Source organism: Tiliqua scincoides, chromosome 4 (assembly GCF_035046505.1).
Source record: "Tiliqua scincoides isolate rTilSci1 chromosome 4, rTilSci1.hap2, whole genome shotgun sequence".
NCBI lineage: Eukaryota > Metazoa > Chordata > Lepidosauria > Squamata > Scincidae > Tiliqua > Tiliqua scincoides.
In genome coordinates, this window is record NC_089824.1 from 40,379,247 (window position 1) to 40,406,044 (window position 26,798).

Here is a 26,798-nt window from a genome sequence, read left to right on the forward strand (position 1 = left end):
CCAGCTCAGCATGCACAGGATTGTAGCCATTCATGTGCCTGTACTGACCAACTGAAATGCATGCTTTTATTATGTACACAGACAGTCCAGTTCCATTAACAGATCAGCAAACTGTCCTTTGATGTACGCAAAGTTTTACCCCCAAAACACATCTGAATTAGCAATCAAAAATTAAACTGTTCTCTAACTTGTTTGCATACCCTAATATGACAAAAAGGGGCTCTCTTGTTCCTGAATAGTGGGACGTTTGAGGGGTGGGTTTTTGACAGAGTCTTTCTCCATCTCTACCCCAATTACATGACAACAACCTGTTTGTCTCTCCTATTACCTGAAGGATGTGACATTTCAAAAACTGGATAGAGATTTCCAGCCACTAAGGAACATGTGCAATGCAATCCTATGCATGTTTATTCAGAAATGTATCCCACTGTGTTAAATGGGACTTACTCCAACAAAGGTGTGCATAGGATTGCAATCTGAACCCTCCATTCCTCATCAGGACCCAGTAAAGCAAAACCACAGACAGGCTCATTTACATGCATAGAATTAATGGAAATCGACAAAGCATATGTAGTAACACATAATTGCAGCCTTAGGCTACAGCCCTATGCACATTTATCTGAAGGCATCATTCAAGCTCCAAGTAAACATGAATAGTATTAGACTGGATGGCTGTTATTGTGAGCACAGTTGTGTGTGTTTTCAATAAATTTCCATATTTCTTAAGCATACCTCAAGTGAATAAACAGGCTGATAGTCCAGTCCTACCTCCTGACAGCCCAGAGGGTGCAGCGCTGCTGATAGAGTGTGCTCTGCATGCTACGGGTCAGCAGGAGACCAGACAGCCCAGGATAGGTAAGTAAATAACATTTTTACTTACCTCCTCATAGGCTGCTTGGTCCCCAATGGAACTCCTTAAACCTATAACAGTGTTTTAGCTGGTGTAAGTCTAAGGGGGGCAGGTCTAGGCCAGGAAGAGGGGACAGGATCATGTGTGCACAGCTGCTGCCAAGATCCTCTCCCCCCCCAACCTCAAACTGGCCTATTCACCACTCTGATCTGCCTTCCCTCCTGCAACCCATATGGCTTTGTGCTGCAACAGCGGCCCACAGAACAGTGGAGTGCCTGCCATGCCAGTGGCCTGGGCCTTATGGTGGTGGATCATGAGATCTGCCAGAGTAAGGCTGGATAGGACTGGGCCTTTAAAAACTATTTACCTGTGAATCACCACTTAAGATTTATTTTACTGCAAGATTTTCTATACATAGAAGGGCAATCTCCTGATCTGTCAACAGAACTGGACTGCACACACACACAGAAACAGAGCACAAAGGCAGCCTGGTGAATAAAGATATAACAATCTTCCAACTATTTACAATTCTGGGAGTCAATTGGGAATCTGACATTCTCTGACATGAATTCATTAACTGCTCCTTAGAACCTAGCCCCAGCAGTTCAGGGAGCAGATTTATTTATTACTTACATTAGTATTTAGCCCTTTCTTCAAGGATCTAAGACAGAATTATGAAACAATCATTCACTGGCAAAAAGATCCTTTTATCTCTGGATTCTGTTTTATTCACATTTTCCTAAGGGAAGGAAAAACAGTTAGTTCTCCTAGCTACTGAAAGAGTGGCAGGTGCAGTACTGTGGCTCTGAAAGCATTTTAATTGGAACAGAATTCACATATAGACCCATATGGTTGCAAGTCCATGCTGGAAAAAGAAGCAGTTGACTCTATTAATTTCTAATGCTCCTGGACACGGCCGGCCCAATGCTGAAGCCACCTAATGCAGCTTGCATCATGGTATGTGGTGAAAGGAGTGGCAGATTAGGGTGCCCTTCACCCTGAGTCTGCCACTGCCAATGCCTCCCCCTAGCCCACCACAGGCAGAGCTACATTGATCTCTCCCTTGAACAAAAAGCAGATTGTTCGCTTCCTTACCATGTTCTTTGTGCAGTTTTCTCAAACCCAGAAGTGCGGGACTTTTGAGTTTTATTTACAGGGACTGTGTGAACAAAGGAGCAAATCCCTTTAAATAAAACCAGAAATCATGCACTTCCTGGTTTGAGAAAACCACACAATGGAGCATGGAGCATTTTTTCTCCCTCTCTCTCCAGAGAGAGGCAGTGTTGTGTGTTGTGCCAGGTCATGCTGCCGTGTGCCTAGATAAAATGAGAAACAGTATCTTATAGTATCTTACAGCCATCTATGGGCCTTCTACAACAGCAGAACTTCAGTTCCACTGTTGTAAAAGGCCCAGCAACAGCACAATCATTATGTGACTGCCAGGCAGTTCAGAGCCTCCTACACAAAGTGCTGGCCTGTGCCAACCCTGGCAAGTCAGTGGTGGGGGTGTGTTGTGAGTGGAGAGAAGGAGATTTAGGATAGGGAGGGGAGAAGGCAAGGGGAAGTTTGTGGAAGAGAGGGGATGGAACCTGGTGGCAGCAACTTGCACCAGGATCTTATCCCCTCTTTCCCAGACTCTCCTGCCCACTTTCTGTCCTTGGACTTGTGCTAGCTACATAGCTGGCACGGGTTCAAGGAGACTCATAGGCAGTCAAAAGGCCTACCCAGAGGTAAGAAAAAATATCTCTGGTGGGCCTTGTGGGTATTCCTCCCCCAACACTGAATGGAGTGTGTGCTCCATCGGTGCGGTGGCATCATGGACAATGGTGGGGGATAGGATTGGGTTGTAAGCCCCAAGCCGAAACTACAAATCAGGTGAAATTACGCAAAAGACTAATGACATTTTCACACATGACACCAACAGCACTTTTTGAACATCCCATGTCTGTAACATGAATGTAAAACCAACTCTGCTTAGGCTGAACATGTAGTTTAAAGATGACTCTTTTCCACTTCATATTCCACTGTAGTGTTCATATGTGCAAGTGATCTGTGCTTGAGGGACTCAACGATGCTTTTACAGTGCAATCTGGCAGTCCCACACATCTTTTCTTAGGAGGTTTCAGCTGAGTTCAGTGGAACTCACTCCCAAGTAAATGTGTGTAGGGTAGCAGCAGCCCTCATGTCATGTGTGAAAGTGCTCCAGCTGAGCTTTACAGTTCAGGACCTTTTCAATGCATTCAGTCAGCCTCAATGGCTGTTTGTTTATGAATCTGTACGGTAGCTACGGCGACCATCTCCGATAAGCTGGGTCTTCTCAGTTGCATTTGTAGGCTGAAGTACAATTGGAATTTCCCCATCTAAAACAAAGAAGCAAACAGACATCATTGAGCGCACATTTGTTTTTTGTGTCATTCTTGCAAAAACTTTGACTACATGCAGGAATTGCGTCGGGGTAGACTAGGCAGGGCACTGGCTAAGGGGCTCATACCCATCAGGGGCCACCTGGCCAGGCTGACCCCTAAACCCTCAGTACAGTGGCAGTCCAGTGCTCCATCAGGGGATGGGAAGACCCAATGCACTGATTTGCCCCAGTGCCCCCAGCAGCCTGGCACCAGCATTGATGACAGGCAAGAATGACTCATGGCACAATCCAATGCTTCTGAGTAAAAAAAGTACAGAAATGTGCAGTGGGCTCTTCTTGAATACTCCCAAAATGTTTAGTGGGCCATAAGTGTTAAACGTGCCAAGGACCGATGCCTAAGATGTTTACTGTCACGACTATTAGAGAGGCTGGTAGGAGGACGTCACAGTACTGTTCCTAAGTATAGTGACTGAAAGAGGATGAAATCTCCCTTGCTGCCTCCTTCTTCCTCCACTGCATGGCTACTTTCTTAAACTAGACTGGCAGGAGGGTGCTGGGAGCTGAATTCTCTTCTACTTCTGACATTCTCCTGGGCCCACCTTTAGAAGAAGTAGCCAGGATGGAGGAGAAGTTCGGAGGGAGAAGTGGAGGGTCTGGGTGCATGCACTTTTTAAAAGGGGGGAGAAAATTTGGGCACTGGCTTAGGCACCATCCCACAATGTTCCTATATCTGGAGGAATATAGGGCAGGAGGTCTGGTCTAGAGGGTAGAGCCTCTGTTTGCCTGAAGATAACATCTGAAGGTCACCAGTTCGAGGCCACCGGCACCGTGAACGGCGAGACCTTGAAGCAGCTGACAAGCCTAGCCGAGTTATTCCATCTGCTCTTTGGCCGCTGTCAGCCTGTGTGGGAGGAAAATGGAGGCCAGAATGTGATACCAGATCATAAAAAGATCCATCTGAAATGTTGTGGTTCTTGAAAGACAGAACCTTCTGCAATTGTAAAAATCCCTATTGGGATTTAGTATAGCCTGCCTATGTAAACCGCCTTGACTTAAAGTCTGAGGAGAAATCTGATGACCAAGAAAGGCGGTATATAAATACCTGTACTATTATTATTATTATTATTATTATTATTATTATTATTATTATTATTATTATTATATCTGTGACCCGGGATGTTCCTATATCTGTGTGCTGCATTCCAGTCAAGGGAGTGGAGAAAGAGCAGAAGGGATCTAGAACAGGGGTTCTGCCTTTGCTGTGTTGAGGGTCCATCTTGTGCTGGTTTGTTTCTGGACTGGCCACAAGGATAGTATAGACAGTAGCTTCTCATGTTTACAGCATGGTGCTCTGGTAGGAATTTTCACAGAGATCAGCACCTTTTCCATCAGAAACCCCTACAGTCATTGTAGGAGGTCAGCACTGATGACTATACTGTCAACATTTGGTCCTAGCTTGATCCATATGCCACAGAGAAAACAAGAAGACAAGTGTGGGTTGAATCACCCAGGATAAACAGGCTGCCGGACTGGATTGCAACCACTGAAATAACAGGATTGAATTGCAACCACTGAAATAACACTCCTGATCATTTAAATGACATCCCTCTCAATGTGACCTGAGATGGTGTTAATGGGCTGCTGGGTAACTATTCCCTCTTGAGGGACTGCCTAAGGTAGTTGCTTGATGTTTCCTCAATGGGGACTAATGATTGACATCTGGAAACCTCCCCATGAGAATATTTGGGGGACACCAGGGCTTGCAGCTAATGACCTGTAAACTGATGGAAGATATGGAGGCTGGATTTGCTGCCTGGCGAGAGAGCATACTGTTTTTCTCCACTTATGCTCCTCTTGTGTATTTGTAAATAAAGCATTGCACAGATTCTTGTAAGTTCCCAGTTTTACCTCATTCAAGGAAAACCAAACCCAGATAGCGCTGCCCCGGAACTTCTAATTGTTTGGGAAAGTGGAGAACATGAAACGATATTTTGTGAAAAACAAGAACACCACAACAAACTTTTAAAACATCATCTACAAATATCTGGGAAGGACTGGGCACTGGCATTACTGGAGGGGGGCATTACTGGAGGGGGGGCAAAGCAGTAAGTTTCTTCAGGTGTCGGATGACTGTGTAAAGCGATCCCTCCTCCTCAACCTCTGAGCCTGTCGTGGCTGTGAAAGCATAGTGGCGGCATCTTCTCTGCTTTGCGTCTTCTCTGCTTTGCTCTCACCTTCTCTAAGGAACAGCTTAGAAGCCGACGGGGAGTGGATGCCCCTGAAGAAACTTACTGCTTTGCCCACCTAAGGAACCTCAGTGGGACTGGGCTCTGCCTATCTAGAAAATGTCTGCTATTTACCTTACCCTGCTTAATCTGCATGACTTATACATTTTACAATCTCTTCACTCCATCTTAGACTGATGGTTCCTAGATGATTTCCCACTAGTCCTATGAAGTGGAGCTTTGGTTAATAAAGTTCTTGTTTTAATTGTTTTTAAGTGTTTTGTATTTTTAATGTTTATTTGTATCCTTGTTTGTTTGTATTTTAACTTGATTGTTAGCTGCCTTGGGTGCCCTTCGGGGAGAAAGGCGGAATACAAATCAAATACATACATACATACATACATACATACATACATACATACATAAAGTTCCATTTTTATTCTCCCAGCTGCAGAGCTGACCGATTCATGAAACCAGCTGAAGTGGTCGCCTCAAGGTGGAAGATTAGAGGGGTTGCCCACCTCTGTCTTTCCATCTCCACCACTTCTGCTCCCTGGATTCAAACATGGAGAGAGGAATGTAGCAAAAGGGGAAGTGGGGAGGAGAGGGGAGTGGCTTGAGCTAGCCCATCACTTTCCTTTCCTCCTCATTTCCTTTTTTGCTTCATTCCCCTCTCCTTTTTTTGAATTCAGGGAACAGGAAGAGCAACAGCTGATGTGCTGCTAGCTAAGAATGGTTGCAAAAGTGGCCACATTTGGCGCACCACCTTAGGTGTTAGGGGGAACATGGATCAGCCCTGTCAAGCTAGGAGGAATGTCTCTAAACAGGAGCCTGAAAAAGATTCCATTCTGATCCCCAAATCTATGACATAAATAATAAGAGATGTGAGGATGTCATGGTCAAATTCTGAACCACATGATAGAGATCTGAAAGAAAGTCATCTCTATGATTTCAGAACAATTTGAACTTGAATGTCGAGGACATTCAAGCTTGAATGGTTCCTAAAAGACGATTGCCACCTGGCCTTGTATTTGTTTCATCTCAGCTTCAGTGCTAAGCAATTTAAATTCTGAATAAATGCATCAAGCATAGATGCAAATTGGCATTGGCTTGTCCTCACCACCCAGGAAATAAGACTATGGTAAAGAGACAGATCTTTTACCACTCTGCAAAGGGTTCACCATTTTCAATCAAGGATATTGTTTCAGCCATCATCAGCTTGTATTGGTTAAAATTCATTTTCTTTCAACTGTTCTTTCAGTTGAAACTGAACCTCCTTCCCTGGAGCAGAATCATTTGCTACTACATGTTCAAATGTAGAGGAAGGTTGACAGATATGATTTTCTGGGATAAGAAACACTATAATTTCCATCACATTTATGTAAATAGCCTGAGATCTGACTAGATTTCCATTGGGTGTTCCCCCCCCCCCAAATGTATGATCTCAGAATCAGTACTGCAAAAGTTCCGATAGTCATTAGACCAGCCTCCTGTTGGGGTATCCATTTTTTCCTCTGAAAAAGGTTCTGTGCCTTTCATTGCTGCTTGACATGCAGAAATTCAACAGGCACAACTTCCCCAGAATAGGGGTGCAGTGACTGCAACGCTGCATCTGTTGAATGCCTGTACGTTATGCAGTTATTAAATACGCAGAGGCTGTTTCATGAATCATTTCTCCACTGATACCTTTTTAACTAGGCCCAGTTCTCCAGATCTTTTATGGTAAACCAAGTATTCCATTCTGGTAATATTATTATGTTTTGAAAAGGTGCCACGCATGTTCAGTCCAGAATTTATTTTAGGCTAACAGACATCCAGAAGAGCATTTGTTCTGCTAAGCAAGTATACTCAGCTACTCAGCTACAGTGAAAACTGGTAATGAGTGGTATGAGCCTGAGGGCTAAACTAGATGCGATTGCTATTGGTCATCTAAATGTATTTGCAAAATAAGGGGCATGCAGGGGACACTGACAGAGCAGGATAGGCATGCAGAAGGAAGGGCTTAATCCTTCCTGCATCTGCCACATCCCCAACTGAAAGTCCCACCTGAAGCCATTTTCCTTGCAGGACCAAACTAGATGATACAATATGTCTTCAGAATGATTGGGATCTGAATGCTTGATTTACAATGTAAATAGCAGCCATGCAGGGGCCCAGACAGAATCAGGGCCATCACATGGAGGAAGGGGAAACTTTAACCTTTTCTTCCTATGGCTCCAAACCAGATCAGGTCTCCCACCACTCCTATTTGACCTGGGGGGGAAAAGCTTCCAATGGTGCCAATGGATATTGTCCACTGCTTGGCTCATAGTTTGGCTCACTTTCAGTGTTGACATCTGGCTAGGGAATCTTTTTTTAAAAAACGTATGGACACATTTGCAGGGAAGAAGCAGCAGGCCAAGGAAGGTTTAAGCATCTGTTTCCCAGCTGCAGAGTTTCCCCTCCAAATGCCTCTTCTGTCCCAGAATGATTGTAATGAGGGAAATAAGGATTGCCTTTGTAATGCCTACTTTGGTCCACAAGTAGCAAACACTATTTGTACACAAATTATTTCATGCAGTTTAGAATGATGGCCTTAATTTTATAGCTCTGACTCATGAAAAAATAATGACTTTTTGGCGCTGATTTTAAAAACGTCCATGAGCAACATAATCGTTCAAAATGAAACAAACCTGAGTATAGGGTCCAAATTAAAACCTTCCACTCTGTGCAGTGAGCTATTGGATACTAAAAACTTAGTGTGCTTTAGAGATGGAAAACTCTGAGAGAATGGAATTCAGCTACTGATGCCATTTTCTCAGGAGGCCACCCTTCCCAGGCTATGATCAATGCCCTTCTTCCTTTTGCAATGTTTAGGAGCCTAGTTATTTAATGTGTGTCACTCATCAAATGAAGTCACAGGACGATAACCAAATTTAAAGTAATCCCTTAGTGCAGTGTTCCTCAAGGTTTGTCCTCCACTGTACCACTTCACATGGTCCACCTATTGGAAGTACCACCAGATGTAACTGGCAAAGACATAATTGCTAGTTACGACTGGGTTGGGAGGCCAGATATAATGCAACAAACACTAGTAAGAGGCTCAGGATGGACAGGAGGGCTTTTTCAAGTGTGGAAACTCATGCTTTGAAGCTCTGCCCACTGAGCTGAGCCTCCTACTGCTGTTTGTTGCATTGCATTCCTGGTCTTGCTGACAGGCGGCAGGTGTTCAGAGGTTCTGCAGGTACCACCAGACACCACCTTAAGTACCACTGGTGGTACCTGTACCACTGGTTGAGAAACAATGCAGTCTACCTAGACAGTCTCTAGCTTAAGCTACCTATATTGCTCAAGGAACCCCCAGTCCTTGAACTTGCAGGTGAGCAGATGGGTGCTCCTCTCTGAGCTCTCAGCGAATGGGTCACTCAGACAACTAGCAGAGAAGAATGGAGAATTCCTATGGGCTGGTGCCTATATAACTGTGCTTTGTTGATGTCATCAAGTTACCTGATAGGAGGAGTGGAACACACCTACATTACTCCATCCCACCCCTTGAATCTAGACAGACAGGTTTGCCATCCAATGGACAACTCAGTTGCTGAGCAGAATAATTGACCCAGGCAACAAAACAAATCCTGAATCCACATCCAACACATGGTCAGGGAAGAACAGAGTTTCCAAACAAAGGCTGTTTGTGAAGGATGCTGCAGCTGCTTTTTAGGCTGCTGAACCTGTACACCCTTCTGGGTGTTAAAAGCGTTTAAAAAATGGGCAAAAAAAATAAAGAAAAAATACAGGGCGTGCATCACAGTCATGCAAGCAAGTTAGAACCTATACCAGGAGAAATGACTATGCTGTTAAGCAAATAATACAGAACAAAAGTCGGGGGGGGGGGGCGCAAAGCACACGGGTTAACAGTGACAATTACAAGCAGCCACCTGCTGAGCCCTTAACAAAGTAACCTGAGGTTGAGAGGAATTCAATTAACACTTCTTTCAATTTAGTATCCTTTCTAAAATTAACACCACCAATGCTGAACAGCTGGAATGAAACCAGGGTATGTCTTTGAGACACTATCAGTGTTTTGATTTTTTTCCCTTTCTTATTTTTTTTCTTTCTAAATCACCCATCTGTACCACCACAATACTACCTTTTTCCATGTCAGACTTAATTTGCTCTTCCAGATCCTCAGGAGACATGCAGAAAGCTTGCTCTTCTTCTGATGGTTTGGGCTTACACTTTCCACAACAGCAGTTGAAACAACAGCAGAGGCAGCAGCAGAAGTAGCAGCCTGTCAAAAGGCCACACACTGCAAACAGGCCCTTGGAGGAAGTGGGAAGAGGAAGACATGAGGCTTCTGAATGGGAAGTATAATACATACCATCATTTTTCACTCAATGAACTCGACACAATTTGCTTTTAAAAATGATTTTGGCCTGTTGAATCGGTGGGTCTCAGCTTAGCCTTAACCCACCCTTCCTGTTTTAGTTAGACGGAACCTGGATTGAGTGAATAGTGTTCTCAATTGGGTAGCCAAAGACCACACCTGCTTGTTTGTAGTGGCTAAGGGCTGATTCCAGGCCGATCAGCAGTTTCAAACTGGAAAATATTTGGTTCTTTTTTCTTAGGCCAGGAACCGGCAACCTCTTCAGGCAAAGGAACCAGAAGTTCATTGATGATGTCATCACAAAACTTCTGGGTTGCTGAGCTCCTGGAAGCGGCTGCGCAGAGCATAGGGGCTCAGTGAGTCTGAGCAGGTGGGTCTACCAAGCCCTGTCCAGCACATGGCAAACTGGGCAAAAGCAAATGGCAAACTGGGTGGGAGGCTTTTGCCTCCCAAGCTGAGCTCCACATGGGCCAGATGACTTTGGGTAATGGGCTGGATCCAGCCCATGAGTTGTAGGTTGTCGACCCATGTCTTAGGCCATCAATGTGCCTCAAATGCCCAACATAAATAGAGAGTGGAGAAATGGCTAGTACATTTTTTGAACTTATTTTCTATATTTTCTATATTTCTAAATAATGATAATAATAATTAATATTATTATATTGGAATATTTGCACAAGAATTGTTGAACTTTTAGAGACTCTGAACTTCTAGTAGCTACATGACAGCCAGATAGTCAATGTGCAAATACCCCACCATTGCATCTCAATGCTTGGGAAATCTGCAGCTACTGAATATCCAGCAATCACCTGGTTATAAAAGACACAGAGACCCATCAGGAGAGAAAGAAAAAAGAAAAAAAACACAATGCGGAACTCTCTAAAGATACTGTACTTTGAGATTCACTTGGCAAATCTGACATATTCACAGAAATAATTCACATAAATGAAAACAAGAGTATTAGAAAATACTCATTTAAACAGAACATAGACAAACAAGACTTGCCATTTGGCACAGAAAGTGAGTTTTTAAAGTAACAATCTCTTCTGCCCCAAAGACATTGTAACTCAAAATAGCAGAGAGAATTACACATAAGGTGTTAGATCTGACACATGCTTGATGCCTGAGGCCTAACGCATTTGGCCATACACTGCTTCAGATGCTTGTGTTTGTGATATATACACCCACAAATGCCAAACTATTAGGATTACATAACTAGATGAGTAAGAACTCTGATGTCATCAGAACCGCAAGATCCATTTTGCCCAGTTCAGCTTGTACCATCCTTTTCTTCTTCCAGCCTCTTCCTCCTCACATCTTCCACTTCCTTCTCCCCAGCCCCTTCTCAAGGCACCAAGGTGTGCCATAAATCACACCTGGTGTTATGTATTACTATTGCTTAAGCATCTGCTATGCCATATATAGATCAAAATAGGGCCAAGTTTGTAGCGCAATAACTTATTAGCTGGTTGTCACACTAAGAAGACTTTTCACTTTGAGCAATGAGTCATTTTCATAGTCATTATTGAAATAAAAGTCAAAATTAACCTGGAGCTCCAGCTTCAAATATAATTAATGTCTTGAGGCGATAAAAGTGGCATGTAGCATATTTAATTAGTATAAGAAAGGAACAAGGAAACATCCTTTAATAAGCCTTTCCTGAAGGTGTGCTTCATTATATTTTTGCTGTACTTGCTAAAGCACTGGATGTGTAGCTGTTTCAACAAAGCACATCCTTATGCTGTTCTACACTGACGTACCTAGAATTTTGCACTGATTCAGTGCAGGTTCTTGTGAAAGCTGCAATAACAAGACCAAAGGAAACTGCAAACCAATTGTTCTATCCCTCTTTTCGGGGCTGATCCAAACTGGGCCTTGCGTCAGCCCAAGGCTGTCCCGAAAGTGCCATAAAGCACTTTCACAACAACCTAAGCAGGGTTAGGCTGGCACATAGACATGAGCCAGCCTCCTCACGCCGATGTAGGCTCTGGGAGGCAGGTCAGTCGAGTTGGCCGAGCTTGGCTGATGCAGGGGTCTGGGGGAGGGCATGGGTAGGGTGGAGAGGAGGTGGAGAAGAGGTGTTTTGGGGTGGGGGGAGGGTGGATAGCGGCTGTTCCTGGGGGTGGGCGATGAGTGGGAGGCAGGTTCAGGATGTGGCGGTTATGCTGGATCCTAACCCTGTTTCTGGGCAGCCTGGAGCAGTCCCGGTCTGCTCAGATTTGCGCTATCTCTTGAGGTGGCACAGATCCAAGTAGGCCCATTGGGGCTGCTGCAGCTTTACCCGGGGTAAGGGGAAGTGATTCCCCTTGCCCCAGGCTGAGCCGCTTGCAGCCCCAATCTTGCCTTGGATGCAGTGCAGGCCCGCTGGCTTGCCTGCTCCAGAGCAGGTTAGGATTGCGTCCTTAGTCAATAATAATAATAATAATAATAATAATAATAATAATAATAATAATAATAATAATAATAATAATAATAATAATAATTAGTGGCTAACAATCAAGTCATAATGTAGACTATAAATTAAATTGACTAAAACATTACCCAGAGGCTTATATTATAAACACATACCTGAGGAAAAGGAAGGAAGGAGAGATAATAGAAAGACAATGGAATAGGAAAGTTATCCCCAAATGCATTGTCTATTTTAAATGTCTATTGCCACCCCAAATTGCATTGGTATAGACACTATATCACATTCAGCCACTCAATGGGGTGAATAATGGAATCTAATGGAATTAAATTATAATTATTTAACAGTGTGAAGTTAGGAAATTGGATTTTAGTGCTTTTTTCCCTTGTTATAAGGCATTTAAAGGTGGACCGGTATCAGTGGTGAGTCAAATCAGTGGATACCAAATCAGTGGATAACCGAGGTCCTACCTGAATATCTTAGAGTGCCTCTTAAAGAAAGGGAGAATCATACAAGTACTGTATTTCTGAAAAAGGATGAAACATCTTTGGATTCAAGCACTTACTTTTGCCCACCAACTAGAAAGCATGAAGTATGTATTGACGTTTTCTTCACCAAATTGTTCTGCTATGTACAGCCCTAATGATCCATATTGGTCATAAATGTTTCTTTTGGAAGCATCAGTTAGTATTGCATGAGCACTGTTGATTTCCTTAAACTTTTCTGCAGCTTCTGGATTATCAGGGTTCTTGTCAGGATGATATTTCAGAGCCAACTTCCTTCAACAGGCAAGAAAAAAAAGAAGAAAAATATGATTAGATAGTTTTAGATACATGTTTCTTTCTTGAGCCGAATGTATAGACGGCCACATTTTTAGGTTCATAGTCAAAGATTTCCACTAATGTAGATTTGGTATGAAGAATCATTGTTTTACTTTATATTTACGCCAATGAAAGTTTTGCTCATGCAAGTCTTTGCTTTTCTTTTTCTTAAATGTGCATGCTCGCTAGTTTTTAACTTGCATACTTTTGACAGATTATCAGCTGTGCAACTGAGAGATGAAATGACGCAAGCAGCAAACAAAGAATTATTTTTAAACATAATCTTCTGACTGATCTTCTCTACCATAGGGGCAATAACCATTGTGCAAATTAGGCAAAATAATGGGGGTGTTTTATACCTGTGCTAACTGGGCAAAGAGGCACTTTTCAAAGCGTATATAAGTGTCCTCTTATATATAGCAGGGGGAGAGCAACTGTCCCTCCTTGCCCCAGCATGGTATCTTTTCCAGTGACTGTTGCTGGTTTCTCTTCTGTATTTTTTTTTTAAAGATTGTGAGCCCTTTGGGAACAGGGAACTTCTTATTGATTTATTTTACTAAGCAAATAGCTTTGTGAACTACTCCTGTTGAAAAGCAGTAAATATTCTTAAAAATAATATATGGAAGGTGGGAATGACAATATCTCTGTGAAATTTCTCTTATTGGGAACTTAAGAATCAAGACTCATTAACATCTTGCCCTCTGGAGACTTAGGGCCCAATCTTATCCAACTTTTCAGCATTGGTGGAACCGCAATGCAGCCCCAGGGTAAGGGAACAAATGTTCCTATACCTTGAGGAGGCCACTATGGCTGCCTCCCCACCATAGGATGCTGTTCATGCCCCATTGGCACAGCTGCACCGGCCCTGGAAAATTGGATAGGATTGGGCTCTTAGGGCCCAATCCTATTTTTCCCTCTGCCAGTTCAGCTGTGCTTAAAATGAGTGTGCTGTATCCAGTAGAGGGGGGAGAGTGGAATGCTTCAGAGGGGTAAAGGGAATTATTTCGCATAAGCCTCCCACTTTGCAATAGGTCTCTTTGGCAGTAGCATAGCTGGAAGGTGTGCCACTGTGAGCACACCTTTCAAGGCTGCCCCCTGACCTGGGCCACTTCTGCATCCCCTCCTAACACGACTGGAGCAATGCTCCAGTCACATCCAGAGAGTGTTCTGAGGCTTTCAGGAAGCTTTAGAACATCACCTACAGTTTTCAGGGAAGACAGAAAGTGATGTTTTAAGGCCTTAGGCCTTCTGAGACCCAGGGAGGCCCTGTGTACTACTGACAGCCATTTTGTGACAGCAGAAGTGTGTTTTGCTATTGCAACGCATTCTGGCCAGCAGCCCGGTCCTGGATAGGATTCGGCTGCCCAGCAAATATATGTAACAGCATCTTCCTGTTGTTAATGCTGTAATAACTCCTAAGGTGATGGCATGTTTGCAGTGGTGGTGCAGAGAATGATGGTGTACGGCATGTTCACTGGTGCAGAGAATGTGATAGTGCCAACAGATAGGAACAGCTCTTGGTTCCCATGAATATTCCACTGGCATAACTAAGAATGTACTTGAGCAGTGGTTCTCAAACTGGTGGGTCATGATCCACCAGCCTGGGAAGCACTGTCCCTGGCCCTTTAAGGGCCAGAGAAAAGGGGAAGGCAGTGACGCGATCCCCAGGATCACACTGCTGCGAGGGACCAAGGGGCTTTTTTCCAACTTACCCATACCTGCACTGGTCTTCAGGGGGGTGCAGGACTCCCCACACCTCAAAACAATAAAAATTGTGATCACAACCCACTTCTGGGTTGCAATCACAGAACCTTAAGTAGATCGTAATTGCATTTTTTGATTGTTTTGAAACATGGGGAGCCTGCAGAGGACTCCACAAAGCTTCCTGCACCTCCCCCCCATAGGCCAGCTCAGGAAGGGGTAAGTTGGAAAAAACCCCTTGATCCCTGGTAGTGGTGCCATCTGGGATTGTGTCGCCGCCAACTCTGCCCCAGCAAAGACTTACCGGGGTCTCAAACTCCCAGGGAGTTTGAGAACTGCTGTACTATAGTATTATCCAAAGTTCTTAATTAGAAATACTGCTAACTCTTTATTTCTAATTAATTTATAAATAACTCTTTATTTATGAATTGATAAATTCATATTAAATTGGAGGGAAAAAATCATATAGTGACATCATGTTTACAACATTTAAAATAACATAGGTAGTGTCATTCTGGCAAGTATCAAGCTAACTAATAACAACAGGAAATTTGAAGTCAGGTAGTATAGGATTATATCCAGCATTGCCAACTGGTTAGTTCAGCAGCAGGTTTTTAGATTCATGAAATGAATTCACATAAGTTAAAGGATCAATTAAAAGAAATTCAAGAGTCTGACTCATCATTTTGTTTTGCAAGTATTTACAACTATTCCATTAAGTGTGAGTCCCTCTGATAATTTCCACTTCACTCAGAAGCAGCCTCTGTTTCTACCTGTAATTGCTAATAAAGATGGAGAAAGCACTGCTGGCAGTTTTACCATAGATTGCTATGTAAATCATCACTATTCATGTAGAATGCAAAATCAAACTCAGTTCACTTTGCATTCTTCCATGACAACTCTTGTCCTCCAGGAGTAGAGAAACTTTGTCCCCCAGAATGTTGGGAAAAAAACAAACAAACAGGAAGCTCCATAAATATGGTCATTATTGATGATTATACATTTAATGCTTGTGGCCAGTAAAAAGTCTCTGGTATACTCAGCTTTAGGCATACTAGGTTTTTAAAATAAAAAGCTTCCCCAGACACAAAGAGTTGCACTAGTACAGTGGTTCCCAAACTGTGTACCATGGCGCCCTGGAGCGCCACAGCAAACTCACTGGGGCACTGTGGGATTGCCCCAGCAGCCTCTTCTTCCCAGCTCTCCTAGACATCATCATCATGGCCAAGCTACAATTGCATGATTCTCATGAGATCTTGTGCAAGATCTCAAGGAAGTGCTGTGGCTAGCATGATACCATGCCACGCTGCAACAGGGCACTGTGAAAGAAGAGTGCCAAGACTAGGGTAAGTATGAGAACTGCTGCACTAGTACTAAGAAAGAACAAGAAGAAATCTTGCCAAAGTGCAGTAAAAGCCTGGTTTTATTTAAGTTGCCTAAATAAAGCCATTGTTTTTGAGCCTCTTCCATGCTTTCTGCCCCTTCAAAAAGCTGCCAACAGTACATGGAGGTAGGGAGTGTTGGATGACATGAGGTTTCTGCCTCACACATCTCTACCCTCTCAACTGGCCCCCACCCAGCCAAGGAGAGGGATTACCCTTTAAGGGCAACCCCAGAGCTACAGCTTTTGGAGAAGTCTCACTCTCTATAATGCCTAAGACTTCCTAAGACAGGAAGGGGTTGGGTCACCCTTCTCCTCCTCCTCCCTGTAAAGCAGCTTCACCAATCTTCTGTTCACCAAGTGCATTCTTGCCCACCCTTCATCAGCACGTTAATGGTTTCACTTTGATACCTCCCCACTTCCAGCTATGCCTAGTTCACTATCCTTCCTGCCTTGCTGTATCCAGTTCGAGAACCTTTATTGGCATTGAGCCTTGCTGTATCTCTTTCCTGTTCCCTGGTTGCCACAGCAATCAGGAAGGGTCAGGAACAAGTCATCTCCCTCCTCACAAGTAGACCAGACTTGCTCCTCAAGGCCTGCTGCTACTCGCTGTTCAGCCACCTGAAGACACTGGCCACATCAAGCCAGACTGACCAGAGATACCAGCTGCTGCAGACCTGGGCAGAGTACCTCTTTAAAAATAGCACAAGGTTATTTCTTGTTCTGGGATGCAGTATCAATGGCATGGGTGGCAGGGTTGATATTACTAAACACACACCCTGCCCATCATTATAAAATCCTGTGTCCAGCTGTGGGTAAAAAAGGATGTACGTACATAGCTTCTGTAGAGCAGAAAACCAAGCATAACTGCCTGGGGCATCTTAGTTTTTAAGAGGAAAGGTGGCAAATAAATCTTTTAAATAAATAAATAAATAAGTCATAATGGCTACTAAAAAGAATAATTGTGCTTGAATCCCAGGCAAGATATATACAATTTTCCCCTTTGACTCCAACTTTGCTCTTTTGGAAAAGTTGACAGAAGGATTTTCAAAACCTATTCATTGATTTCTTTGAGGGGGAAAAATGATTTATTAATCTCCAGCGATGAGTTGGAGGAATGGAGGATGATTGGATGTGGCATTGCCAGTCTGACAACAGCCCTATGAACCTTCCCTGAATCATACCTCTGGAAATGACACTGTTGACTTAAAAATACAGTTTCAGGTGCAATTTGTTCAAACCAAACTGAACCAAACCCTACAAGATGACACTTTCTGCAGATTTCTGCATGTTTAATATAGCAGTTGGTTTCCTGGAGACATGAATACAAAATCTCTAGTGAGCCAAGCAGCTGCTTCAAGCATTAGTTGGTCACAATGATTTTTAACATTACAAAGGTGCCATTCATTTGTGTAAAAAGAAGTGAGGAGTCAAGAAATCTGCATTGTTCCAATCCAACTGCAGAAGTTAGTGACATAGGTTACAATAATATCCACACTCACCGGGGAGTAAGTCCTATTTACTATAATTGGACTTACAAATGGATTTCTGAGTAGACCGGCATAGGACTGGTGGCTGGCAGTGCAGCCACAGCACCAGAACTGGATGCTGTAAAAGTACCATAAAGCACTTTTCAACATTGCTTGAGTAAGTGGCACTGCAGGAAGGCCTACACCTAGGAGCTGCATTCTGCCCGACGGCTGCTGGGGCAGGTAAGGGTGGTAGGGAGATGGGGGAAGGAGTTCCAGAGGCGGGGAGGGGGTGTATTGGGACAGGAGATCCAGGAGGGACAGGAAGCAGTATCTTGAAGGGCTATGAAACCAGATGCCACCTAGGTCTCCCAGCTCCTTGACTTGATATGCCTCTTCTGTTTGCTTTATCCACATTTTATTTCCTCTTTGCTCCTTTGTGTTTGATTTGGAGGGGAAACTGTCAGGAAGGAACTCAAGTGTCCCACACTGAATAGCGTTCAGTAGCACTTTTTAAAGACAGTACCTTAACAATTGGATCTCTCTTGTTGACTAGTGTTGTGAGAATAAAATTTTGCAGAAAGACCAGTTCTGCACTGGCATCATCAGCTAAAGAACTGTTGATTTTACTAGAAAAGTTGTGCCCATGTGATATATTGCCAAGATGATGCATGTACAAATATAACCTAATTATCCACATATTTTTTCACCCATGGTTTTATCTCAACACAATGAGAAAGGCCCTTTAAAATAAAGAAAAAAAGTTGTTTAACACTAGCCTTGTTAACGCAGGAGAGGGCAGCTGCCAGACAATCCATCAATAATTCTCTCTCCAGGCGTTTAGAACAGCTTCACTCCAAAGCAAGTGAATCCTCCCTTCCCCCTGAGTCTGTGAAAGAATGCAAGTGATTATCGCCTCCTCTTTGCATTCTTTCCCTGCGTTGAGCTTTGGGTGAAGGGAGGGGTCGCTGTCATGGAGTGAAGCCTTTCTAAGTGTCTGGAGAGAGAATGATGGGTTGATTGTCTACCTCAAAGATGTCCAAACTTTTCGGCAGGAGGGCCACATCACCTCTCTGACACTGTGTTGAGGACCAGGAAACAAAAGAATTAATTTACATTTCAAATTTGAATAAATTTACATAAATGACTATATTAGAGATGCAACTTATATGAATGCATGAAGGTCTTGCAATAGCTCAGGGCCTATAAAAGGCCTTGCACAAAGCAAGGCCAGCCTTTCCTTTGCTGCAGCATCACAGATGTGAAACAGCAAGCAGTGGAGGGAGCCCTCATCCCACAGCTCATGCAAGAGTTGACCGTCATGCTGAGAGCAGTTGCATCAGGCCAGTGTGGGCTCCAGCAAGTCTCCAGAGGGCCAGAGGCTCATTGGAGACTGGGGGCTCCCTGAGGGCCGGATTAGGAATCCTTGAGGGACTCAAGTGGCCCCAGGGCCGGGGTTTGGGCACCCCTGGTCTACCTGATGCCTCTGTCCTGCATTACAAAGGTCAGCAAGGCTGTTTTTAAATCACTGAGCAAAGAGACATTGTTTTTTAAATGGATTTCCTTTAATACGCTTTTTGGCATCCATGTGGGTTCTGGGAACAGAACCCTCATGGATACTGAGACTCAACCTGTCATCACAGAGTAGGAATATTCCTAATGAGAATAAAGTCCAATTCCTTCTCAATGGTAAAAATGTCAACTAAACCACCTTTCCTCCCCCACCCCAAAAGTGCCCCAGTGTGATGTCTTACTGTGAAACAAGCATTTGTGCTGCCTGTGCTTTAGAAGTTTCCAAAATACCTGTAACATTTTTTTATTTCTTCATGGGATGCTCCCTTCTCAAGGCCCAAAAGTTCATAGAGTGCTTGTCCTGATGTTGATAAAGCACGCTGCCTTTGTTCTGCCATCTTATCAATGCATTTCCAACAGCTCTAGTGTGCAAGAAAAAAAAACACCACAGGGGTCAAATTTTGTAATGTTATTTTCTCATTGGACAGTGAAATGCTTCAAGGTGATTTGCAAAATGAAAAACATCTCTCCACCGAATGCCTCCAGATGGGAAGCAACAGGTGCAACTGGTGGGAGGGGGTGGCAGCCTGGCCGGTGTGTGTGTGGGGGTAATTTACAGTTGTGGCCCTGGGCAGCACCAGAGCCAGGATCACCACTGTATATGTGAAGTGGATCGTTGGATCAGGACAAGCATGTTGGGACACCACACTTTGTGTCCTGCTCAGCTCCTGGTAACAGTTCTAGGTCATCCAATATGGTCATACCAGCTTTGATCTTGTGAGATTCTGTGCCAGGGGTCACAGGGATTCTGTGAGAGGCAGTAAATCATGGGATTGCTCCATTATTTTTTTTTTAATACATCAAGAAAACAACCCATACTAACCACTCCATTTCAAATAAAACTGATGGTTAGTCTCTCTCTCTCTCTCTCTCTCTCTCTCTCTCTCTCTCTCTCTCTCTCTCTCCCTCCCTCCCCACATTGTTCAGCAAGAAACCCTATCCTGTACCAATTCATACATTATTTACTGGGTCACATTTTGCTAGGGATGCAGATTGTAACAAATGAAATTTGTTCATTGTATTCAGTTTGTAAGGTAAACCATGATGATATGCTATCTACCCTCCCTGCTTTTGCAAAGTAATAAATGGTGCTCAAGGTTTATGCTAAATTAATAACTTTAGGAACAGTCATTTCATCTCCAGTGGGAAATATGATGTTATTTTATATTCATTACATCTTTCTGTTATTGTGTTCTTGAAATAAATATATTAATGTGATAGTGCTTGCGGTTCATTGGTAGTAACTTTCCCAAAGGAAATAAATGTCGCAACTGAACATGTGCATTAAGCGAAATGAACGTTGGTTTTCCTCTGCCATAAAGAATGAGGGGTCATTTCAGGTCTCTTAATTATTAAGTTGTGGACTGCATTGCATGTTATTAATTAAGAACTGTACATCTGCAACATGTTTAACATGACAATAACACGGGGGCTAGTGTTGCATCCAATGAAATTGGTGGAACAGGATCCAAGCTAGTAAGAATATTTTGCAACAAGATAACAGATCAATATAAGATTACAAAGATTACAAAGGCACAGCAACTTTTCAGGACAACACTGCTGCCTATGTGAAACTCCCTATTGATTAAATACAACCAAACGCTATTTAAGGTCTCTGGTGGTGTTTTACTGTATTAAAAAAGAAATCCCAACTTCAGAATTCAGTGATAGATTTCACACTATAAATACGATAGGCAGTTAATTGAACACGTACAGTGCAGTCAACCCATTCCTGCCCTGCCCATAGGTGAACACATTTGATCCCTGTTGTATATATGCAACGTTGGGCAGAAATGGCTTAAGCATGTTTGCTCAAAAAAGTCTTACCGAAATCAATGGGCCTTAACATCTGCTAAATGTGTTTAAGTAATCCTATGCACTCTCAACAGTAGTAAGTAAATGAGGGCCCAATCCTATCCAATATTCCAGCATCAATGCACCCGTAATGCAGCCCCAAGGTAAGGGAACAAATGTTCCCAAACTTTAAGGGGGCCTCTGTGACTGCTGCCCCACCACAAGATGCAGTGCATGCCCCATTGGCACAGGTGCACCTGCACTGGAAAACTGGATAAGATTGGGCACTGAGTAGGCCTCATTTAGCAAGTAGAACAAACATCCAAGTAGACATATATAGAACTGGGTGCACAGCTGCAGTCCTATGCATTCTTACTTGAGAGTAAGCCCCAGTACACTAAGGACTTACTTCTCATTGAACATGACCAGGATGGGGCTTCATGGTTCTAATACTATAAAATTTCAATTGATTTAAGCAGTCTAAATGCGCGTAGGATTGGAACCTAACATAATTACCTAGTTACAATCTAACCACATACTCAGGAACAAACTGTTTAGCTTCATGTTCTAATATAGATTGCTTAGGAACAAAAAAGCAAGCAAACAAACAAAAACAACAACAAAACACCCTAGATCAGTGGTTCTCACACATTTAGCACTGGGACCCACTTTTTATCTGTCAGAATCTGTCAGGACCCACCGGAAGTGATGTCATGACTGGAAGTGACCTCATCTAGCAGGAAAATTTTTAGCAATTCTACCCACACTTACCCAGGAGTAAGTCCCATTGACTATCATTGTTAAAAGAATATACATAGTAGTTTGTTAAAAGCGCAGGTCTGTAAAATTTCCCCAAATGCAGTCACATACCATGGTAGCATCAAGTCTAATATATTAAAAATAAAATATTGAAATGAATGGGGACCCACCTGAAATTGGCTCGTGACCCACCTAGTGGGTCCCGACCCACAGTTTGAGAAACATTGCCCTAGATATTTGTTTGGACAGGATGCAGCCAAAATACAGTTTTTTAAAACGGAATCCAGGGCATGTATTGGTCTCAAATGGAATCCAGGGCATGTATCCCACTTTTTGACTTTGCTAAGGTCAAATCTAATGATTTGCTCACACTTAAAGCCCAATCCATGCATGTTAGTAAAAAGTCATCCAAAGGTGGGGTGGGGTGGGGTGTGGGTGGGTAGCACTTGCTGCAGCAAAGCAGAGCCAGGATGAAACATAATCAAGCCAGGATGTGATGCCATTTTTGGCATCATTGGCTATCATGCTATACGCTCATTATTGTTTTATTCATTCTTTCATGGGCTTTCAGAAGGGATTACCGATTGCATAGGATCTCAACATAGGATCTCAGCCTTAAAATAGCTGCAAGAGTAACACAAAATGTATTAATCAAAAGCATTCAGTAGTCTACATTTTACTGGAGAAAAAAAATGGAAAGTTGTACCTAAAGAATATTGAGCCCTGCTCCTATAAGTGAAATCAATAAGCGTGCTATTCTTATAATTCTATAGAATATCCTTTGACTTGCACAAATACTTGGTACACACACATCACATTCATAAAAACAATTATGCATCTCATTCTGTATCAAAATGTATTACATTTTAATTTGTTCATGCTTTCATCAAATAAATACCACACAGATCAGACCAGAAAACATACCTGTTTCTAAAATGAAGCCTGGTATATGTAAAGAGGATCCTTCATGGAAACTTGCTACGTTATCTTGGTGTTGTATTGCTTTGGTGGGATTTATAAACACATTCTATTTATCCTGTGTGACAGAGAGAAAAAAGGAAAGAAGACATCGCAAATGGAAAATGCTTCTCTACCTCAACAATTCCTCCATGAAAGGAGGCTGCTGTATCTCTTCCTTCCTTCCTTCACATATGGGGTTAAACAGGTCAGTTGGGTCTGGTTACTTTTTTGTTACTCTAGTAGCCAATTGGTTATCCCTTCTGAAGGCCCATGAAAGAATGAATAAAACATTAATGAGCATAAAGGTTGCTATAGCATGATAGCCAACGATGCCAAAAATGGCATCACATCCTGTTTGATTAGGTTTCATCCTGGCTCTGCTTTGCTGGATTGTAACAGACTAACTGAGTCTAGTTAAGGGTCAATAAACATTTCTCTGTTAAGTCTATGCTGCATCTAAAGGCAGTGCAGTCCTCCTTCTTCTGGTTCTCAAAAAGCTTAAGGAAAAGAACTTGAAATGGTCATGTCTCTTTTTCCAAAAGACAGGGAGAATAGCAATTTGAATTATCAACTGTTGGTTTACCACAAATGAAAGATTTGCTTTGGGTCAGTTAGAGTATCCCATGAAACAGAGTGTAGAATCCTCTGTGGAGCTTACTTTAGTCAAAGTTCACCAGAAACTCAGCCCTAGAACCTGGGAATTCATGGTAAAAAGGAAGCATTTCTGCAAACGCTCACAGTGCCTTCCCCTCTGTCATGAGTAATTGCCGCTTGTGCCCCCGCCCCGTATCTGGGGTGAGATGTTGTGATTTCCAGGTAGGCCCCACAGTAGCATCTTAAACCACTTACCATTGCTAGTTCTCCACTGTGTACCATTATCATTGCAGGAGTTTCCAGCAATGAGGACCTTCATGTTCAGCTCAAGATAAAGCAATAGAAATAGACAGGATTGGTCTACTAATTAGGTGTCACCTATGAAACAGTTTTGAAGTTCCAGAATACTCAGTCTTTCCAGGGCAAGGTGAGGATGGAGGAATACCTTCTGGCAGCTAAATCAGCACAGAGCTTTATGCCAGACATCAGAGGGGGAAAACTCTAGCCTTGCAGCCCTCTGCTCCATTGAATGCACTTCTGTCCTCTCTCTAATGTCCTCTACTGTTGCTACTATGTCCATCACTCATCCACTATCTGTATTCGCTCAACTTATGTACTTCTCAAAACTTCTATCTTCCCTTATTTCAAAACATTTTTATCATGCCTTTCTTCACAGCAACCCAAAACAATCCATACCACGATTTTCAGCCCAGTCCTATTCTCCCCCCCCCCGATGCAGCCGAACCCAAAAACTGGGTGCACTGCATCCAGTTGGGGGGGGCAGACTGGGAGGCTACAGCAGGGAAAGGGGATATAAATACCCTTGCGCAAGCCCCCCAATCTGCAATGGGTCTCCTTGGACCTGCACTAGCAATTTCACTAGTGTAAGTCCAAGGTGAGAAAGGGGGTGGGGGAAAGGGCAGTGGGCCAACACTGTCAAATCCACCCCTCCTGCAGCTTCCTCTCCCCACCCAGTTTCACCCTCTCCCTACCCCCTTTCCACCCTCCCCCCACCCCTGCCTCCTCCGCAGACTTACCTGCTTTGGTGGGCAGCAGGAGAGCTAACCAACAAGTGCAGGAAGGCTCTGGCCTTCCCACAGGTGCCCCAGCAGCACATTACTTGGCGTGCTGCCAGAAGCACTTTATGGTGCTTTTGCAGTAGTCACTGCCAGCGGAACATGTGTTCTGCTGGCGGCATGGCCCAATTGGATTGGGCAAAAAACAAGATAAAACAATAAAACAACAATCAAAATACAGTCAAACAAAACTTATTTTAAAAATTAGCCTTGTGTAACAAATTAGCCTTGTGGAACCCACCCCCAGCCAAATCAGGACAGAACAAAAGTCCTCCATCACCACTTTCAAGATCCTGCCCTCAAGAAATGAGCAGAGCCAGGTCCACCTTCATCAGGAAATCTAGAAGGATATCACAGTTGATGGTATCAAAAGCAACTGAGAGGCCAAGGAGAATCTGCAGGGTCACATTCCCCCTGCCAACCCCCTTCCAGCACAAATTATCCACCAACTTCTTCTGAAATTTCTTCTGGCCCTCTTCTTCTGGTCTTTCTCTGTTTTTCTTCTGGCCCTCATCCATAGTATGACCTAGCCAATCTCTGATGGCTACCCTGATCCCAAAGGCAAAGAAAGTAATGGGGAAGCCTACTTTGTTATAAACTTCATGAGTACTCCATGGCAACGTGTTCAACAGTTTGTGAAGACAACAGTTTCTTCCATGTTCAAAAAACCACTGGCTAAATCAGCAGATAATAGGTCAATCAATCATCATTAGTTAGAACAGTAACAGAATATGTTTGAAACATTTCTCTAAATTTCCGATTAGCAGTAGTATGAACTAGATAGCTTCCTGTATGGAAAGTGATAATGTAAATCAGTTTGCTGAATTCTACCTGCTTAGAGGGGCTGAGAGAATGTTGGTAAAGTGACAGTTGGACAAGGAGAGATTTGAGATGAGAATACAAAGAGCTAAAAGCGTTCAGGGGATGGCTACAGGGTTGGCTTAGGCATGAGGTGGAGTGGAAGCCACTTGTTTTGAGTGGCAGATCGGAGGTGGTGGTGAGCTGATGTGAAGTGCCTTGTTCACTACATCTGTCCACTGCCCCCCTCCAGACCCCTTCCCACCCCATGCTCTGATCCCTTCTTACATGTGGAAGAGAGTGAGAGGAGGTCTAGGGGCAGTAACAACCCAGCTCTCCTTCCAGAGCTGCTACTGCAAACAATTGAAGTTGTAACAGATTTCACACTCTCTGGAGATTGAGGGCCATATCCTATACAAAATTTCCAGCACTGATGTAGCTATGCCAATGGGGCATGCACTGCATCCTACTGTGGGGGGGGGGGGCAATCATGGAGGCCTCCTCAAGGTCAGGGAATGTTTGTTCACTTACCTCGAGCCTTCATTGAGGTTGCATCAAGGCTGGAAAGTTGGATAGGATTGGGTCCTGACTTTCTTCCCACTTTTCTGCAACATTTTGCAGATGTTTTAAGATTGTTAATCACACTGTATGATAACGTTCTGTTAGCCTATGGCTCCCTCTGGTGTCATACAGTAGCAAATAATTTATATTTGATACGAGTCCTCAAATTAATGTCTCTCTCTACAATATAAATAATGTCTAGTGTGGGTTAGACAGAAGCTGATATTAATATGGATGCATTTCTTTGTATTATATTTCTGTATTTATTCTGTATATATTTATGTATTTATATTGTTTATTAATTACCTTTCCAGTCACAAGTGCTCACAATTCTCTCTTGAAAACAGTGGCAATATTTCTAAGTTATCCAGCTTCTTGTTAATGTTCTAGGACACATATTTTTGGAACCGCAGTGTCATCCCTTTCTGGGAACAAATAGCATAACAGCAAACTCCTATGCAGGTTTTGTCTGTTCTGAGTGGCATAGGATATATGCCATATTCCCTTGGATGCTGGCAAAATGACAGCATCCACTGACACAGCTACAACTCCATCAATGACAATGAAGTCCTGCTGTTTTAGCCCTGATTCTGTGAGTGGAATGATATGCTGACATACCTTCAATGGTGGCGTAATTACAGCCAGTGTAAATCCCAAAGCAGGGGTGGAGTGACATGGGGGAGATGATATATCTTAAACTCCTTCAAGCTGTCAAATATTGGCACAACACTACACCAAAGTTAGTGCTGATAGAAGAAGCAAAAAAACCTAAAAACAAAAATATAGAAAACAATGGTAAGGGAAAACACCAGAAAATTACAACTCCTGATAGTCCTTTGGCCCCACCTACTTTCCTATAGCAGAATATCGGACACAGACTACTCTTACTGCACACTAACAGCAGTACTAAAGCTCCTTCCCAGAAGACTAGAACCTAGATGAAAGGGAACATGCCAAAGCATTTTATGGCCTCATGTTATGCACACTTCAAGCACACATTTAGAACATGCACAAGGGAACCTTCACAATAGGAATGATTGAGAAAGAGCACATTGCACACAAAGGGAACATGTGCACACACAATCGTTTCTCCCTC

General features: G+C 43.2%; 1 protein-coding gene across 1 annotated transcript; it reads right to left on the minus strand.

Annotated features, from left to right (window-relative positions):
• Positions 1 to 2,128: 2,128 nt before the first annotated feature.
• Positions 2,129 to 26,340, minus strand: DNAJC5B (DnaJ heat shock protein family (Hsp40) member C5 beta). The gene is made up of 6 exons (XM_066623771.1): positions 26,321 to 26,340; positions 22,638 to 22,749; positions 19,392 to 19,522; positions 12,782 to 12,995; positions 9,570 to 9,741; positions 2,129 to 3,210 (listed from the first exon to the last, which is right to left on the minus strand). The coding sequence occupies exons 3-6, from the start codon at positions 19,496 to 19,498 to the stop codon at positions 3,116 to 3,118; spliced, it is 588 nt and encodes a 195-aa protein (XP_066479868.1). The 5' UTR covers positions 19,499 to 19,522; positions 22,638 to 22,749; positions 26,321 to 26,340; the 3' UTR covers positions 2,129 to 3,115.
• Positions 26,341 to 26,798: the final 458 nt, after the last annotated feature.

What these genes read in the sequence shown, in the direction of transcription:
- DNAJC5B (XM_066623771.1), bottom strand. Translation starts at nt 19,498, where the DNA reads ATGGCAGAACAAAGGCAGCGTGCTTTATCAACATCAGGACAAGCACTC. An exon ending in GAAATAAAAAAATGTTACAG is followed by an intron (nt 12,996 to 19,391) that starts GTATTTTGGAAA and finishes TGCCTGTTGAAG; the next exon opens with GAAGTTGGCTCTGAAATATC. An exon ending in TAAGTCTGACATGGAAAAAG is followed by an intron (nt 3,211 to 9,569) that starts GTAGTATTGTGG and finishes TCTTTGTTTTAG; the next exon opens with ATGGGGAAATTCCAATTGTA.